This window comes from Carassius gibelio, chromosome B4 (genome assembly GCF_023724105.1).
Source record: "Carassius gibelio isolate Cgi1373 ecotype wild population from Czech Republic chromosome B4, carGib1.2-hapl.c, whole genome shotgun sequence".
Lineage (NCBI taxonomy): Eukaryota > Metazoa > Chordata > Actinopteri > Cypriniformes > Cyprinidae > Carassius > Carassius gibelio.
This window is the reverse complement of record NC_068399.1, coordinates 19813698-19834340: the sequence shown is the minus strand read 5'-3', so window position 1 is coordinate 19834340 and position 20643 is coordinate 19813698. Positions and strand designations below refer to the sequence as shown.

General features: G+C 36.0%; 1 protein-coding gene across 16 annotated transcripts in view; it reads right to left on the bottom strand.

Moving 5' to 3' along the window:
* Nucleotides 1-20643, bottom strand: part of LOC127956455 (glutamate receptor-interacting protein 1) — a 237241-nt gene that overhangs the window by 7795 nt on the left and 208803 nt on the right. For 9 of the 16 annotated variants that reach the window (XM_052554372.1, XM_052554375.1, XM_052554373.1 and 6 more), the window contains 6 exons: nt 13693-13762; nt 11492-11637; nt 8078-8222; nt 7296-7435; nt 6472-6657; nt 1188-1356 (listed from right to left, as the gene is read on the bottom strand). In XM_052554372.1, the coding sequence (XP_052410332.1) occupies nt 1188-1356; nt 6472-6657; nt 7296-7435; nt 8078-8222; nt 11492-11637; nt 13693-13762 (856 nt within the window). Of the gene's footprint in view, nt 1-1187; nt 1357-6471; nt 6658-7295; nt 7436-8077; nt 8283-11491; nt 11638-13692; nt 13763-20643 lie in introns of all 16 variants that reach the window. The other 7 variants (XM_052554366.1, XM_052554371.1, XM_052554362.1 and 4 more) reach the window with 1 other exon arrangement.

The following is a 20643-nucleotide window of genomic DNA, read 5'->3' as shown; positions in this document are numbered from 1 at the left end:
AGGAAAATAAAGCGGTTATATGTTTTATGGAATAATAATGTCTGCAATCTGTTTCAGACAGAAGCCTCATCACATTAAACCATCAAATAGACCTGGCGGCCTTAATATACTCTTAAAGGGGTCATTGGATGCAAAATTCACTTTTGTTGTTGTTTGAACATAAATGTGTTTGGAAGTGTGTACACATCCACCATCTATAATGATAAAAATCCACCCAGTGGTTTTTAAAAAAAAATCCCTATTTTACAAATCCCCTTTCTAATGTCAGTCTGTTCTGAGATTCCTGTCAGAATGACACAGTTCTGCACAGGCCCCTCCCCCAATAGTCGATTGACAAGGCCGTCTTACCTAAGACCCGCCCTGAGTGAGCTGTGAGCTGTAAACCATTGTGTCTACTCCGGTGAAGAGGAAGACAACGATGTCTCAGATTAAGCGATTGAGGTGTTTTGTTGTTGGATGTAATCTCATCATTTAAATCATTTACTCCTGACATCGGAGCAGCTGAAGATGCAGAGGATTAACGTTACTTTAGTTTTTGAAAGGAATGCGCAGATCCCCAAAAATCTGCCTAAATGCGTTTATCTTCGTGCAAATGATTCGTGATCCAGCTTCATCTACATAAGTAGGTCTTGGGTTTTATGAATCTTTGCAAAGCGCCTTTCCTAATAATGTGCTAGTTAGCCAGATTCGTGGATGCTGTTTACAGTCTGCATGTCACCCCACAGAAGAGGGGGCGGGGTCAGCAGAGCTCATTAGCATTTAAAGCAACAGACTAGAACTGTGTGCTGAAAACAGAGCTGACAAGGTAAAAAGGGTGTTTTTTACACTACTATTGAGAAAGTGTGATATAGACTTTTCATTAAGACCCTAAAGAATCATCTCAAAATGGGCATCCGATGCCCCCTTTAATATCTCACCAGGTTTTACCCAGACCTTGATTTCTTTTCTGCTAAACAAAAGAAGAATCTCTGAAGATCTTCCATGTAGCTCTTGATCATAATGATAATTATTACAACTTTCAAGGTCCATAAATGTTTAATGAATGAAAATAACAGCATATGAGTTTGGAAAGACTTAACGACTAGTAAATAGTAAACTAATCCTATGAAAAAAAAGAAGAGTCATTATTATATTGGAATGTGTATATAAACTTTTGTGTATAAGTTACAAGCAGTATATTTGTGTACCCGCTAGCGCTTGGCCTGTCCCATTCATCCACACCGAGTCCAAAGTCCGGCAGGATGTTGTTCCTCTGCCGGCTGCTGTTCACCGGGGAGAGGCTGCCGCGGCCGGGCTTGGCATTCCTCCACTCATGGCTGTGAAAACTGTAGCCCGATGCCTGGAAACCTGTGGGAGCTGAAACAAACACACACAAGCAGTCCAACATTTATTGTTTGCTACTTCTGCCAAAAGTGGGTGAATTGAGAAAATACACTAGCCATAAATATTTCTTATTTGCCATGAAACTGCATTTTAACATGATAATACATACATATTGTATTTGTGGAAAAAATACAACAATAATGATAATAACAAAACATGTTGGACAAAATATGTAAATAACTCCACTTAAACAAAACTAATAAATAGAATCGTATAGTGGGCTGTTTGAGTAAAATTCAGTTCCATTCATTGTTCCATTGAATAAATAATGCTAAATTAAATTCAGATAAAATAGCTTAATGATAACATTGAAACAAAACAGATAACTTAATAAAAAATACATTTTTATCATTAATAATAATAATAATAATAATATTTTTTAGCTAAATTCAGTTCCAATTAAATAAATTAATTGTTCCATTTAATTAATAATAATGCTAAATTAAATTAAGATAAATTAGCTAATTACATTAAAACATAACTAATAACTAAAATAAATTACTATTACTTCTAATAATAGTAAGCAGTTTGATCTAAATTATGTTCCATTCATTATTCCATTGAAATAATAACGGTAAATTAAATCTAGATGAAACGGCAGAATTATTACATTGAAAAAAATAAAAACTGATAACTAAAATAAACAAAAACACTAATAATAATAGAAGCTAAATTATAATAGCTAAATTCAGCTGAATTTCCCACTTCTATGGAAGTAATAATAATAAGGCTACATTCAATTTAAATAGCTATATGATCCACTGAAACTAAACTAATAACTAACTGTAACTAAATATTATTGATGATGATGATAATAATAAGAGCAATTTATTTGTGCTTTTAAATTCACTTGAAATAAAAACTTATTAAAAATAAATAAATTGAATGAAAAAAAATTCAAGCTGTTTGACAAAATGTATTGCTGTGGCTCATGCTGAAGGTCACAATGTTACTTGCATTTGCCACTTGGCATGTACTTTTGTACCCTGCACACAATTAGCCTGCTGATAAAAGAAAAACAAATCCTAAAATCTATTTGACTGTGAATGAGGGGTAGAGCAAGAGAGAGAGAGAGAGAGAAAGTGAAAGCTACTGCAATAAACTGTTCCAGAAAGAGAATACACGTATGTATTATGCTGTACTCTCGCACAACACTGACACAGAAGCTCCTGGATGCACCGGTTCCCAGGCTCCCATCATTAATCTGGCTCAAGACTGCTGGAGGCCAGAGTGAAGACTATAGGGAGAGCAGAGAACAACATGCTAGCTGTGTTCACACACTCATCTCCGGAGGGAGCCACAGCATTGTGTTTCATACGCTTTGCTCTGATTCTCCCTCGGCGACCACCGCCAAACGCTGCATAGCCTCGGGGTTTTCAGATTCACTTGCTATTCAATAAGGATTAACTGCTAGTGATTTGCTTACCCCTCAGGGCTTGAGAAGGTGGAGGAATCCTTAATAAGACCCTCGATAGCTATTTTAGTGCTGCGTCCCTTTTTCAAGAAAGAAGTGTTGGAAATGCTGAATGATGAGACATTAATATCCCTCCAACTGTGCGTGTGCAGCCGCATGTTACTGATGTTGCTCCTACGCAGACAGCAATGTGCAGAAGCCAGGCAAACAAAACCAACAACAATGTCTCGAATCGGAGTTAAAACGTCTAGCTGCATGTCCATTGATTTTCAGTATGAAAGAAAGGAAGTGAGAAATCTTGTGCGTGGAAAATTCACAGTGCTAATTAATGCGCACGCGGCGAGAAAAGGACAACAGTGCAGAGTCTGTAGTGGCACCAAATGTCAGAAATAATGACTATTATTATACAGATACAGAAGCATGTTATTTATATTATAATTATTTTTATGCCTTGCTTTCTAAAGGTACTTACAAATAAGACATGCATCAGAAAGACAAAACAGGTTATCTTAAAAAAACAAGACGTATAAATAACTGTAAGTCATGGTTGATATGATCAAAATAATTTATTAATACTACCACTAACAACAAAGGTATATGCTAAATAAATTAAATAGGATGAACAGAAAAATGGAATACACTGAATAAGAAAATGTAAAAAAAAAAAAAAAAAAACATCAGAAGAGTGATGTAGACTGAAACTGTATTTAATGTAGTCTTGGATTTAAAAATAAAAAAATTAAATGCATGTATACTGTATATATATATATTTTTAAATTTCATAAACATTTATTTGTATTATTATTATTATTATTGTTGTTATTATTATTATAAAAGGCTATATTATAAAGTTAAAATGACAGACAAGTCTGAAAAATAAAATACAATGATAAAACAATAATAATATTTATAAATATCTCAAATATTATGGAAAAATTATATTTAAAAATTTGGCTTAGGTGGCCCAAGGTTCTGTCCGACACGAATATGTTTAACTCAGCAAGAACAAAAATGAGATTGAATATTGCATACAGGTAGACCATTAATCGTATTAGACGTCAGACATATGGTTTCTTGAACTTTCCCAGGTATCAGGTTCAGAGTCAGCTTCGGCCTTATCTCTGGATACAGCTGTACTCGTTGAATCCCATGAGAGCCAATCGTTTGCCAGCAAACTTAAATTTATGCTCTGTCCACATCATCCATAATTTAAGGGGCCGATTGCTGCTCCCTGTGAATGGTTTCCATATCTCTGCAACCATCTGAGATTCATTTATGTATGGAGCAGCGAGAGAAAGAGAGCAGCGCTGCCGGAGGGGGGAGAGCAACCATATGAACCTGTTAACATGAGCGGAAAGTGTCTTTCCACCCCATCAGAGCGAGAGACACGGAAAATAACATGCCAGACGAAAGGTGGTTTTGTGGAGGTGTATGTCAGCAGCACTGGGAGAAATTAATAATCTCTACATAAATGAAAAGTGATGACATTCAAATTATGTTCAATATTCATATTTACACTTGCATTTCCAAAAGGAAATAGTGCTTGCATATTCACTATTGTTATCATTATTACTTATTTAGGTAAACTACCTAAATTATTTTATTAAAAAAAGAAATTATTAAATTAAAAAAATTATTATTAATTATTATTACCATTACTGTGTAAATTAAATTTATTCAATTTAAATTCATTTTAACTGAAATTATAATAATAATAAAATTCATTTTAACTAAAATAGCTAAATTATTAATTGGACACACACACACACACAAATTAATATGTATATATATATATATATATATATGTATATATATATATATATATATATATATATATATATATATATATATATATATATATATATATATATATATATTATTATTTTTATTTTCTAAAGCATGCCTAAAAATGAAATGATCTACAAAGCAAAACTTGCAGAAAATCTTACTCCTTTCATACTTGCATTTGTTTCTAAATAATTAAACCTGGAGAATCAATTAGCAAACTGTTATTTCAGCACTTATTTTGACTCATATGCATATACACGGATATGCATGGGAGTAATGCTAATATGTATTATTCATAAATGAATCGGAAGCATTTCTCTGAATTAAACATTCAAATGTGTGATGTGCCTACTTGGCATTCTGAGAGCAAGCGATGATTGCGATTAGTTTTGACCAGGAGGCCTCAGTGTCAGGAGAGCTGACTGCAATTCAAACACATTACTGGCGAGTTATCCAAATGGCCATGAGTATCCCAGCGCTCATTAGGACTCATTTTCCACTTAGTCAAATAATGCATTCTTCCATATTAGCCCCAGCACTGTACCACCAGCTGGCTTAATAACAGACACGTATCCCACTGCAGATTACTCCAAATAATTACTTGAGTAAATACATATCTGCAGGTCCAAAGAGAATGGAAAACTACGTTAGACCTGCTGGGACTCATCAGAACCCCCAGGATGCAATGGGCCCAACACTGCTGGTGTTGTAGCTAATGTGAGAGAACAGGTGGTGTTACCATGGTGACTGTGAAGAACCCCTACCAGGTTAAAAAAACCTGTATTGTGCATCAGTGTGATATTAAAGGGACGAATTCTCTCATTATTTACTCACTCTCATATCATTATGTTGTCAAAAAGAAAACAAAAAGCCCCATAAAACAGATTTTTTTTTTAAAGCTCCATAATAGAATTATTCGAAACACACTTTTTTTAAGGAATGTATCACATTGTTCAATTTTATGCTGATGCACCGATGTGAATCTTACCGTCCCTCATATATATCTAACACTCAAAACAAAATACTTGTCTTGTTCTTCAATAGAAAAAAAAGAAAAAATTCTTAATACAGTAAAAGTAAACGTGTATAAGGACTGTTAAATTCCAAAAAGTACAACAATAAGGCCTTAAAAGCACCATAAAAGGGATTAAAAAAGTTATGATCTGAAATCTCATTTTGAATTTGCTAACATTCATCATAATGTGCTTTATTTGAATATATCCAGGTGCCAATGAGATTGGAGTGCTCTGATGAATTTAGTCCTTTTTGCAGCTTCATTTTTATTGCAAGTAGTAGAAAACATTTTGCTAAAGCTCTTTTTTGTGTTTTCTGAAAGAAAAAATGGAATGGCATGAGTATGAGTAATCGATGCTAAAATATCAATCACCGGGGTATATTTTAAGCAATAGCCAAAATTATTATTTTTCTTTTATGCCAAAAATCATTGGGATATTAAGTACAGATCATGTTCCATGAAGATATTTTGTACATTTCCTACCATAAATATATCAAAACTTAATTTTGGATTAGTAATATGCATTGCTAAGAATTCATCTGGACAAATTGAAAGACAATTTTCTCAGCATTTAGATTTTTTTTTTTGCACCTCAGATTCCAGATTTTCAGATAGTTCTCAGATCTCAGCCGATTATTGTCCGATCCTAACAAACCATACATCAATGGAAAGCTATTTATTCAGCTTTGACACGTATATATAATTTTAAACAAATAATTTACAGAAGTAATTTTAGGATTCAAAGCATGTAGCTTCAATCAAATTTTTGCCCAAGGGGTACTGAGACTTACTTGTGATAAAGCTTATTCAAATCTGAAGGGCAGAAACACATTGCATTTCGTAAAAAGTTCCAAATCTCACTCAGATTTACCTTGGGTGCTGAAGGTGGCATCCATGGCGGAGCCGTCCCAGGATTCCACAGCACTATCCACGCTGGGAATGGTGGTGGAATAGATGTCTGAGAGTTTACCGAGTTTCTGCCCAGCCTGACCGTCATCCTCCACATCGCTCAGATCATTCAAACGCCCCGTTACTGAGGGCTGCTTTGGGCTTGCCACTATAGAAAGAAGGAAATAAAGACAACCATTGACTCAGCCCACAGATCACAGTCAATAGACCAGAGAACAGAATATTGGGCCCACAAATCAGTGCTCATTTGATCTTTTATTCTTGGATAAGGAGCTTTACCTCGTCTACTGCCAGTCTACAGTATATGATAGATGGAGACAAAACTAATCAGACCTTAGGCTTTAATTGACTCACGGCTAGGCAACTTTATTGCTTTTCACTAGCTTAAAGCTTTTATTGCTTTGAGCTACCAAGATGTACAGTACTTTGGGAGTTAATGGATGAGAGAAAGAGTGACGGAGATAATAAGAGTGAAGAATGCGCCAGTCAAAAGTTTAGGAAATATAATAAGACAATAATGTTTTAGAAAAATAGTAAATGACAATTTCAATTTTAAAAGAACACAAAAAAAGTATGATAATCAAGTAACCTTAACTATATACCCCAAAATATCAATAAAATTAATAAATACATTTTTATACAAATAATAAAATACTTATTTTGTAAGGAGATTCATCATACATAGGCACTATTTCTATATTTGTATAAAAAATTAGCACAAGCCTTCAGCTTGTAAGGTTTTTTTTATAAGAAGTGAGCCGTAAGTGTGTGTGTATCAGCACTCACATTCTCCCTGCTTCTTGATCTTCAGTGTGACGGACTCCCCTGCCATCTGCAGCAGGTGGATGGCCTCACTGAGAGGTTTGCCCTTCAGACTGTTGCTGTTAATGGCCAGGATGCGATCACCAATGTGGATGGCACCGGTCCTGTGGAGACAAGAGCACACCAGATATCTTTCAACTGCAATGCATCATTCTCCCGTTTCCTTTTTGTAGTTGAAAAACAAGATTTAACTGAAAATCACCAAGGCTTTTCATAGATTTAAATACTTAACTGCAATTAATCTCTTATGATGCCTGCAGGTAATACATTAACATATTCAGTAATCTTTGAGTAAATAAAGAAAAATGAATGAATATAAAATACAACTATATATATATATATATATATATATATATATATATATGAATACATATATATATATATATATATATATATATATATATATATATATATATATATATATATATATATATGTGTGTGTGTGTGTGTGTGTGTGTGTGTGTGTGTGTATAACAACTAGGGATTTATTTTTTAGAATATATTTTTGATTTAAGATATCAAGATATAACAAATGTGATATTTATTCAATTTTGACAGTGGATAAGTTATGCCTTTGGTGTGAGAGACCCGGGTTCGAATCCACTGTGAGACACCAATGTGTCCCTGAGCAAGACACTTAACCCCTAGTTGCTCCAGAGGCGTGCGACCTCTGACATACAGAGCAATTGTAAGTCGCTTTGGATAAAAGCGTCAGCTAAATGAATAAATGTTAATGTTAGCTATACCTCTCGGCCAGGCCACCTTTAGTGAGGCTAGAGATGATGATGGGGTCGAAGGGCTCCTCGGTGCCCGAGATAGTGATGCCCAGCGGCCCGCCGAAGCGTTTCAGCTCCACAGTGTAAATGATGGCACCAGAGCTCTCCTGCTCGTCTGCAACACAGGCCAACAGCACACGGGCGTCCCTATCAACACTGCCATCACGTAGGATACCTCACAGAGGGGCAGAGAGCAGAGCGAAGACACCCCTCACAACACCGGACAGAGAGAGGAGGGAAGGAGGGGAGGGAGGGAGGATGGAGGAGGATTGACCCCAAAATAAGAGATACGTGGAGAGAAAACGTTAAAGAAAAGGAACTGAAAGGAAAACAAATAGTAATGGGATAAAAATACTAGAGATGTCAATTGAATCCACCATTGACTATTTAAGTCCCTTAACTACCTTACCATGCCATCTGCCAATATATATATATATATATATATATATATTTATATATATTTTTTTTCTTTTTCTAGTGTATATCTGAGGAAGATGTTTCTTTTGGATAATTTATAAAGTAATATAATTGCAATATAAATTATTTTAATTAATGCAGATAATTATTATAATACATTATACATATACATTGATAATACATTATAATTTTATAATATTTAATAATTGAAATTTCATACACACACACACACACACACACACACACACACACACACACACATATAAATGCAATATTAATTTGACTTGACTCAGTATATATAAATATTTGCTGAAGATAATTTATATACAAATGTATACATTTATTATTATTATTATAAATTGTTGTTAATATAAAATATAATTTTCAGATTGCATATATTTAATTGGAATAATCAGCACGTTATGTAATTTGATTAAAATTGCTAATTGACTTGACAACCCTTAAAAACATAACTAAAACAGAAAAAGAGAAACAACTGATTATGCTTACAAAAAGCAATAAACTAGAGAGTAATGGTGGAAAGAATGGGAAAGGAAGTAAAGGCAATTGGAGAAAAGAATGATGGAAGATAATAGAAGTGGTGCATCCAGAAAATAAAAGCAAAAAATGAGAAACAGAAAAATATAAGGGATTGGCAAAATGGAGATATTCACATGCATAATACAAAAAAATGGGATATTGGCTCTGTGATCCATTTCAAAAATGGATACTGCACCTACCTCTACAAATCATACACGTATCATCCAAAGCAGAACAAAACCTCCATATCCTGGACCCACAATGCATTTCAAAAAAACTAAATATCAGACATTTCATTTTGCCCAAAGTGCCTTAATGCATTCAAGCTGTATTTGATGTCAGTATGTGTGTCCCCGTGCCAGCTGAGCTACAGGAATCATAATGTAAATTAATTATCAGACTGAACTCATTTTGCATGAGCTCAGCAAACAGACGAGACTACAGCAACAGCAAAATCCACTTTAAAGTGTTCTATAAAATATTCGTGGCGCTGATACATAATGCCCAACATCAATTAAGAGGTCAACCTGCCTGTTCTGACATGGCTTCCACCGAGAAGGAAATGCGCTGAAGAGAAACTAGAGGGAAAGGCACAGATCCTCAGGGCAATCGATGTCATCTCTCACCCGCACCCACATACTAATGAAGGGCTGATATGAGTCAGATCACAGCAGCTCTGGCTGTATATGTTTGTGTGTGTTTATCTCTATATGCTGGGGTCCGGGGATGTTGTTAACATGAGGTCGACTCATTACGCCTGTTTTATTTGACGATGGACTAATGGAGAGATGGGATGGAAATTACCCTCGTTTAACACGGCAGTCAGCACTGCCTCTCTCAGACTGACGATTTCTCTAAAAAAGTGCCTTGTAAAAATGAATGAGAGCGCGAAAGATCTAAACGAGCCTCTGGCTTTGGACACGAGGAACTGGAACACACAAGGTGCCCTTTCATGGACACAATAGATGTCCTGTATAATATGATATGAATAGCATCATATAATAAATATGAATGCCAATAAAAGTGATTCGCAGTTCTGCTTTATAGTGCGAGCATAACGCCTCTGTAGCAAAGGATTGTGGGTGAATGCTTTGGAGAAAGCTGGATGAGGGCTCCAAGGGTTTCTAATCGGATAATTGAACCAAACGAGCATTAAATTGAAGCAATTAAACCTCATTTTCTTCTATGTGCACAATGCTAATAGTGTTAGGGAGGAATTGTGAGGTCGTGGGAGCGAGGGGAGATGTGTATGTCATTTTAGCCCGGCAGAAGAAGTGAAAGGTTTACCGGGAGGTCTTTTGGAGATAATAAAGATCTCACTGTGACATTTCCAGCCGCAGAGCCACTTCAAACCCTCAGAGTCTCAACAACTTGAAATAGAGGCTAGTTGTGTTTAAGAAAGTCAGTTGAGTTAAGAATGACATAAGGCTGACTTTTTAATGAACTATAGCTGTAAAAAGAAGGATGTCAGGAAGGAACATACTTTTATCTGTTAAAAAAAATCATCAAGCAGTAGCTATGCACTAAGGCAGGGCGATATATCAGTTTAATATATTCATGATTTTCTAGGTGATATAAAGCTATGAATCTGTTATTCTGTAAATGAATGTGTTGAAAAGCAGGCTTGACCCATAAATGAGTAGAATTAAATGGCAATGTGATCTCAATATCTCAGCTCCTTGTAAAATCAAACTTTTATGTTTAATTTTGACTGTCAGTCAGTCTTTCTAAAGTACTATTCATTTATTAATGTGTGAAATCCTAACCTTTAAGCAACACTGTGTATAACATCACAATGTTTTTAATGTGCTTTTAACTCTCCATTAAGTTCTCTAAAGAGCATGCTATTAAACTAATTTCCCAATCTATCCTTGTCTAATGATTTGCAAATATCAGATTGAAAAGACTGATTGTCTGTCTGTCCTATCTCAGATTTAAACGGAGGAAGAGCTAGTAAGATCAATTCATTTCCCTGAATCATTTCAAGTTGTCCGTTTCAATTAACCAATTCATTACTTTGATTCAACAGTTCATTTAGGACTATTAATAAAAAAATGTTCATGAAAGCCCCTTTTTCTACCATATATATTTATATGTGAAAAATATCTTATCTAATTATTTTTTTTGTCTACATTGGCCAGCTCCACTTTCTTCATCTTTTTCTCTGTCTTTAAGGGAGTCATAGTTTATAATGCTGCCATGTTTTTTTCTATTCTCGTCCTTTTTCTGTCCTTGCCGTATCTTTGAAACCAGATTACATTAGAGGAAGCTAATCAGACAGGTCCTAATAGCTTATTCTGTATCTTGATCCTGGCAAACAAACGTTTGCATTAGACGTCTTTGCTGAGGTCTTCTATCCTGGCATGGGGGCTTTTAGTGTTAATTTGCGTCCATCTGGGGGTTGTAGTTGCAGAGGCTCAGAGGTACCTGAGTTGTCCTCGTCCTTGCGGATCTTGAGTTTGACCAGGTCTTCACACTGCTGCAGGATCTGAACGGCGTCCTCCATGGAGCAGTTGTCCAGACGGATGTTGTCTATTGCCAAAAGCTTATCCCCCAGCTCCAGGGTGCCCGTCCTTTGAAAGAGGACAAGAAAAAATAAGAGTTACAAGCATAAATGTTTAACATTGCTTCAACCATGCAACACATCTCCATTTCGTCTTTTATTTTCTCCCTTACGCAGATATTTACACTCATTTCATTGTAGTCTGAGCTCACATTCTGCAAAAAAAAAAACACATCCATTATTCAGTGTATTGACCACGGCACAGAGTAAAGAGCAGCCAGAGGCACTGAGGTAGATCCGAAGCGCGAAGAAAAAAAACAACAACAACTGACTTTTATCGTATTGGCCATAATTGTGTGCCGTTCTATATTCAGATTAGACACAGAGATGTAATCCTGCCTGAATTCACAATTATTCCACCACTTCATCATTTTAAATGGCTCACTTATTTTTGGACTCCTTAAATAGAGCTGAAATAGAGGAGAGCAATATGTGAAAGACTGCGAGAGCCGAGGCCATCTTACGTCTAAATACAGAGACGGACAGACCTGTATTTAACTACTCCACTGTGTACATAACCCAGTTTTCTTTCCTCCCCGCATAATTATCAAGTAAACTCTATTACTCTCTAAACTCTAGTTCTATTATGTAAAAGCATGGGAAATTAGAGTATGTGTGCTGAAAGTAAGTACTTATACCGCTATAAAGCCTCCCCCAACAGCCCTAACTATTACCATGGAGAATTGCTGTTGTTGTTTTTCAGCTTTATTAGCCTTCGTTAGAAATGAAAGTTGAGCTTGAGAAAGGAATGTACATTTCGGTTTTATTTTTTAAATCAAGGATCAATTAAATTGGTCAAAATTTAAAGTAAATAAATTATTTTGGAACTTTCTATTTATTAAAGTATCCAGAATTTTTTTTTTATCAAGGTTTCTATAAAAATGTGAATTGTTTTCAATATGGATAATAATAAGACATGTTTCTTGAGCACTAAATAAGCATTTTATATGATTTCTGAAGGACTATGTGACACTGACGACTGAAACTGAAACTGAGTAGTGAAACTGAAAATTCAGAAAAATGTGAAAAGTTATTAAAATAGTAAACCATTCTAATTTCACAATATTATTTGTGTATATTTTTTCTATATATATATATATATATATATATATATATATATATATATATATATTCAGTCAAATAGATGCATACTTACATAAGAGACTTCTTTCAAATAAATGAAAAATCTTACCAACCTGAAACTTGTATTGAAACTGTACCTCGAGCTATGAGTGAAATGTAAGCTAGTCAATACAGCTAGATTAGATTTTACTGCAAACAGCCCCATATAGACCTCACAATCAACAACAATGCATTCAAACAGCACTCTACACTTTTCCTCAGGGCAGCCGCTGAGATTTATGTCAATATGGAGGGTTACACGTTCTCCCAGCCGCACTCAATCAGAAGCTCTCCTCTATAGCCTGGAGAAAATTAGCATTTATATGCATAAGTAAGCTTTCACAGGTCGATGCAGATAGCATACGCACATAGTCATGCTCAATTCTGTGCGCAGATGTCATTATATTCGCCATTTGGGTCTAGACAATGCTATTTAAGGCACGGGTGAAGTGCTGATTTGGATGAGAGTGTGCCAAGTTTCAGTCTTCAGTGTCCCATGATCCTTCAGAAATCATTCTGATATGCTGATTTGGTGCTTAATATTATAAATGTTGCAATATATACCATGCAAAATACAAAAATAAGTTATGTTAGGCAACTCAAAGCAAGCACAATCATTTTCAAAGCTTTTCAAAACTTTTTAACTCTCTTTTTTTAATTTTATTATAAGTTATGCTGACTCAAAATGATCGGAGGATGTTATTTTTTTCAGAGTGTGAAACTCTGAAATTTATTTAGTGAAACATTGTGCACTTGGGTAGAAAATGTAATCCATCTATTATGTATTTTTCTTTAATATAGCAAAGCGTGAGATGATGGAGGGTGTAGTTGTGCTGGAGGCTCTATACTGCACGAGTTATTATGCAGGAGATTAGTGTTTCTATAGAATTTAAGAGTACATTTTATAGGAGATATGTTGCAAGACAATGATTTAAGGTGGTACCTGTGCGCCACGCTGCCTTTCTTTATGTCAGAGATGATGAGTGCATCTCCGGGCTTCCTACTGGAAGGTGCTGTGAAGACAGAAGAGAAAAATCAAACTTGTTTAATGGCAAAACCTCAGTCATTTTATGTAGCCAACACTGCTGACTATCTTACTTTGAGTCATTCTTAGTTAACAGCTTAGAAGTTTTTTTAGTACAATAATTTTTAAGGTTCCGCCTTGATGACAAATGTGTGTTTACAATTGGAGAGAGAAAATCTGATGACACAGCAAGAGCTTTGTATCGACTTGTAGTGCCTCTCCGCTCCAGAACTAGTTGCTTTTGGTAGCGTGAACAAGTAGTCGTCAGTCCAGTCAGAACTGATGGCGCTCTGATGCCACTCTGAATGACTGACAATGGAGATGCACATTTCTCCACAGTGCCAGGTGGATGACAGTCATACAGCAAATAATAGAACATATAAAAATGACAGTCTTTAACAATAACTACTTTTTTTCCCCACTAGGGATGTCCAGGATATATTTTTTAACTCTCCCATCATCAAATATAACATTCAAAGCTCCCCCATAAACAGTACTGTAAGATTTTTCTCGAGGATATCTGCAGTAATTATATCAAACCTGCTTTTTTCTTTATATTAACTTTATATTAACAGAACATCTGAGTGTTCGATATAAACTGTGTGTATATATAGTGTTTAATGACCAATATTTAATTAATTTGTGAATCCAGATGTAGTTATGTTTTATACATAATAGTAAAAAATTGCTTTATATTATTATATTGTCACAATCTCATGCCCATGTGCCATCTCACACCTTTGCCACTCAATCCCGGACTCCATTTCCCATAACCCCCTGCCTAGAGACTAATAACAGACACACCTGTTTGCAATTAGGAAGACACACTCACTGCTGTGTCCTGTTTTTACTGTTAAGAGACAATTCTAAGTGCATCCTTGTTTCCATTTTCTTAGTTTTTGTCTCTGGACTGTTTCCCTTTTTTGTGATTGTTTGCTTCCTGCCCTGACCTTTGCCATGTTATTTGGATTACTCTTTTGTCTTGTCTTGGATGTAGTTGTTGGTGTTTACTCTACCTGTTTCAACTAGGCTCTTTATTAAAGCTTGCATTTGGATCCCCTACACAGTTGTCACAACGTTCATAACATATAAATTATTAAATATATAATAGTATAAATGGCCTAAAATGCTGCCAGCTCTTTAGGATTTGGGCCACAGGCATTACATCAGTGTGAAACAGACCTTTTTAGCAGCTCTAGTCATATTGTGGGGCACAGGGGACAGATGAGAGTGCATAATCACATGTCATGTGGTCCCTAGCCCACCAGGAGCATCTGGAGGTGTGGTATCAAACTTCTTGAGTGACGTGAGCTCAGTCAGAGCTCAGGGTGATTCATGTTCGCTTAATGCGTCACAGACAGAATGGAAGGTCATGTCTTTTTCACTTTCGAATAAGAAAAATAAACTCTTTTGTTAATCCTGCTCACTATTCTACCTAATATGCCTTCCAGATGGTGGTAAAGCTTAATCATCATCAATTCTGATGCTCTGTGCAGCCTGCCAGTGATGGGAAATCGTCCTGTGCTGCCCTGTGGGGCTCTGTTCTTTAAGCTTTACTCATTGAGATGCCAAGCATGTGTCTGTGTCGGATAGACAGTCCCAGTGGTTTTCTGTGGTGGGTTGTTATGGTTTGAGAACAACCCTACAAGCACCAATTGACAGAACAGCTCGATAACTTATGTATGATTAGTAGGATGGAATTTCTCAAAGAATAAACAATAAATAAATTAACAAAAAAATTATAATAAATAATATTTTTCATCTTGTTGAAAATACAAATTATTTTTTGGTAAACAAACAACGTATGTAAAATGTATGTATATTTAACTCTAGTAAAACTCTCTAATGCCTTTTCATCTGTAAATAAATAATTGGAGAGAAAGAAACAGAGAAAGATAATATATTTTAATAAGCTTTTGTAATATTTCATTAATAGATATGTTGTTTCTACTCTCTCTCTCTCTCTCTCTCTCTCTCTCGTGCTCTCTCTCTCTTTCTCTCTATATATATAGAGAGAGAGAGAGACAAAATATGCATTGTCATTTTTTTGTATATTCTAAAAAGATTAAATATGTATTAATTTATATTTTTTTATTAGACTGTTAGATATCACACACACACATACCCTTTTTAAATAATTAACAAAAAAACTACCAGACAAATATGAATCTAGGGCTAAAAAAGGGAAAGAAAACTCTCTAATGCCTTTTCATCTGTAAATATATAAATATTTAGATTTTTTTTCAGTGAATGTTAAAAATATATTATAATGCATTTGAAATGTGCAATCACGATGATATAATTGCATATTTATAATACAAATGCATATTTATACATGAATATTATATATGCATATTTAGAAATATAAAGTGGCACTATATATATAGTATGGTGGGTAAAACCATATCTAATGCCTTCTTAATTTAGCTAATGTGACCTGAAAGACTCAAATCAGAGCTACTTTGGGTGTACTCACACTAGGCATTTTGAACTATGCCCAAGCGTGTTTGACCCCCAAAGCCTGGGTCGTCTGACTAGTGTGAGCACTCTGTGCCACGCTCTTCCATTTGGAAGACGTGGGCCAGGGCACAGTTTGGTTGGGCTCGGGCTCGGTACACATTCAGTATGAGCACCAGTGATGTGTGGGTTGATCCGAAATGAGCGGGTGTCTGCGGTCACCCACGGTTACCCGCGGTTACAAGTCATCCAAAAATATTTTTAATGATATTCGGGTCGTGGTTGGTCGGGTCGTTTGAAATACCTTTGTAATTTATATAGTACTAGACACAATTTTTTAAATACATAGGCCTAGACTTTATTGGCTGAATAACTGTCGCGAATAGAGTGACCACCTGTCCCGCTTTGTAGTATTGTACAGCAATTTTACCCTTTGTCCCGCCTCATTCAAATTGAGCATCTGTCCCGCTTAATAAATCGACCCTGCATAATAAATACACAGATCCGTCCATAGGCGTACTGTTAACTTTTGTCCAATAGTTTAGAGGAGAGCAATAAAAGCGTTAGTCGATAGGCTGAGTCATACGTCAATCAAACTGTTGACTGGTGCACGAACGCCTCCTCAACAATCTCAAATTGGAGAGTGCCATGGCCAGTGTGGCCAACGAAAAAGAAAAGATGCACTTTTAATAGCAAATGGACCGCTACATAGCCTACCCTTGGTTAAGTGGACATGGTGGAGAATACGACGTGAAGCGACATGGTGCATGTGAGTACCACAGAAAAAAGCCCATCATCAAGAAACATCATATCGTTTTACAATAAACCAAATGACTCACAGGCTGACAAAGTTTGGGCAGCAGAAGTGATGAGCATTTATCATTCCGTACATTACACACATTCATATGGCTCTGCAGTAACAAGTTAGCCCCAGTCATATTTCCAGATTCTGAAATGGCTAAGAAAAAAGCTGTAGAAACTCTGGGTGATATTTTGGGACAGGTAGTGTCTTAATCTTTTAGTCGGTGGGTTTAAAAAGAAATATAGGCAATATATTTCAGAACGCTTGAAATGTCTACTTTTAAACGAAAATATTAAAACCAAAATAAATAGGCTACTCTCTGAAAATTTAATCCATATGAAATGTGCATTTCTCTCTGGCGTTCATTGCGAGTCCGCATCGTCAGCTTCATCTTAGCAGCGACACAGAAAACACCAGTTTATTACTAAACAATTAAATGAGTCCTTGCCAATTTAAACATTCATAATCATTAACTGGTTCTTTGTGGCAAGCCTTATGTGTGCGGTCGTAATGGTTATTATGCTGTAGGCTATATAGTCTCATACCTGTCAAGTTTTGGATTTGAAAATAAGGGAAATTTTCCAGTGCCCATTGCGAGCAGTCCCACCACCCCAAAAAAGCTCCAGTATCCCTTACATTTTAAGACAGGTGTTATAGCCCAAATGAAAACACAAAAGGGTATATATGAAGAGCATTTATTTAAAGGCTTATTTGCCTATTTTCTGTTAATTTAACATTGCTTGTCTTTACATTTACATTTTATTTTAATTCCACACATTCTTTTCATTTCATATTGCTTTTCTTTTACAGTTTTTCTTTTCATTTCACATAACTTTTCTTTTACTCTTTTAGTGAGTTGTTGTACCAATTTGTTGCAGACTTTGCATTCTTTAAAAAAGTAAATTCACTGTCCCATTTATCACGGTATTTACACATGGGTTTTGGTTTTTTGGCAGGTGTACCTTCACTCTCTATCGTAGCATCCATTATCCGTCTCTGTTTTTTCTTTTGTTGTTTTTCCCACGTTATAACTCATGTCATCTGACCTCACACACCCCTCGCGACAGGCTACTGCAGGTGGCAGTTATCGCGAGACTAGTGACAGAGCTCAGATTGGGAATGTTTTTATTATTATTATTTTATTAATAACGCAGGTAAAAAAAATAAAAAATTAAATATGGGAGATTTACGGGGAAATACTAATACGGGAGGACGGCGGGAAAGAAGGGTAAAATACGTGACTTTCCCGGCCAAAACGGGATACTTGACAGGTATGTATAGTCTAAGTAATGAAATTAATATAATGGGGCGACGCATTTACTACTTGTAAAAAATGCGGGTCAGGAAGCGGGTCGGGTACAATAGTTTCTTTTACTTTTTTTTGCGGTCTGAGTTGCGGGCGGGTTAGTTGAAAACGTCGGTCAGGTGCGGGTTGTTTATACATTGACCATCACATCACTGATGAGCACTATCCGCACCGGAGCACGGAACAGATACTATTTTGTGCGCTACTGTCATCATTACGACCGCAAACAAATTTTATTACTACTACTACACTACACTTTTCAATAAACTTAATTCAGTCAAGTATATTTAGCTTTATAATGGCTCTGGTTCTTACCTTATTGATGTGAAGGAAATGTAGTTTGCGAGTAAAGCTCTCGTAAAGCTGCAAATTATTTAATTAAACTCAGCTGTCTCCGTCATAATTTTCTGATAGGCCTAGGCTACATACAAGTGAAAATCTATGCACAGCATAAATGATAAATTATTATTTATTGTTCAGCAGATAATTAGCAAAAGTGGGTTTCTGTATTATCTCATACATGATGTAAGTGTGAGTGCAGGCCAGAGGGGGAATGGGGAGGAGGGATAATCATGCTCGCGCTCGGTTCAAGGCAACCGTGCCTAGTGAGAGTACACCCTTAATTTCCACTTTCAAATTAAAAAGCATGTCAGAATGGTTTGTCTGTTGAGAGAGGAATTGAAGTACAGGATGACTCAATGGAGGAGGGTCAAAGATTCAATCTTGATAGTACAGACTACAGCACTCTTATAGAGGAAAGAAATTGCTTTAAGGATGTCAATCAGAGCAAGCTAAGTTAGAACAAGCTATCCGAGAGCAAATTGTCAGTGTCGGCAACACCTGGTGCTGAGATGCATCTGACAATTCAATCTTCAAATGTTAGTGAGTTCTTGAACCATAAAAATAATCATGTTTTCTGCTCAGCTCAAACAGAGCGCATGTCCGCTGACCTTAAAGGCACCTCAGCATATGCTGCATTACAGCGGTGTGATGTCACATTCAGATGGAGCACATCAAAGCACAGCCTTTCAACTCGGCTGAAGCTCTGATGAATTTTACAGAAGCATCCAGAGCAAAAAAAAAAAAAGGGGGGGGGGGGGGCTGACTTGAATAAACAGCTTGATAGTATGTTTTGGAAATCAAGCAACAAGATGATTCTTATTTGTCAGACAAGCTACATTATGACATTCAGAACGGAAGAGCACAGCCATATTTTGTCTGCTTCCGAGTGGCACTGTGGTTGCCGCTGGTAGGAGATTTGTCATAGTTTCCCCCTTTTGCTTGCACTGCTATTTGGCCTAACCATGATAAATAGCATGGCTCATTCACAGTCTCTGCACTTTGCCTGCTCACGTTGGTCTGACCAGGTGAATGCCAATCTTGACACAAGCTAAGGGTCAAACGTGAACTGCTGCATGAACTAAACACTTGCTATGTGCATGCTGGCCATTGTGATCTTCTTAAGAATAAACCTTGCTTTTCTGGGCTCTAAAATTCTATTTTATTGGTTTATTCAGGCCAAATCTGTAACCCAAACATCCAAATATGGTATTAAAATCTATTTTTCTGTAGCTTGTTTTTCGTAATTCATGAAGTTACTTGCATCGAACATCATGAAAATTTGTAAAAATCTGATTGAAAACAAATCTTTTTCATTTTCATGTTCCAGTCCAGCAAACAGGATGCCAACAGGAGGATAAGACAAGTTAAAATTAAGGAGAAGTAAACAAGACATATATAAATGTGTCCCACTATGGCTTTATTAGTACCTGTGAAATATGGGCCCTGCAGAGGCACAAAGCAGAAAGCCATTAAACTGCTCTGAAAGGCCACCAGAGCTCGGAAAAGCCCATATACATAAACTGACACATGAATAGGACAGCCTACTGTATGTCTCTCTTTCTCTCTCATTCCGAGCCATAAAATTGGACTTTCTCAGACATCCTGCTGGCCCTGAGCCAAGTGGAGGCATAACTGAGCAGAATTTCTGTGACTCCAGTACTCAGTCTTCCTTAGTTAAAAACAAGAGAGCAAACTCCATGGTCTCTGAATCTTAAAGGGATTATTCAGTCAATGATTACAATAATTTCATAATTTATTTTATTCTTAAATAATTCCAAACCCTTATGACTCTCTTCTGTAAAATACAAATGAAGATATTTTTATGTTCATGCAGGTCTTTTCCATGTAATAACTATGAATGAAGATGACTAGCTTCAAAGAGGATTCGAAAACACCAAAAAGACTCTTGTGTACTGTATTTTAAGTTCTCTGCAGACATTTCAATATTTTGTGGAGAACAGAC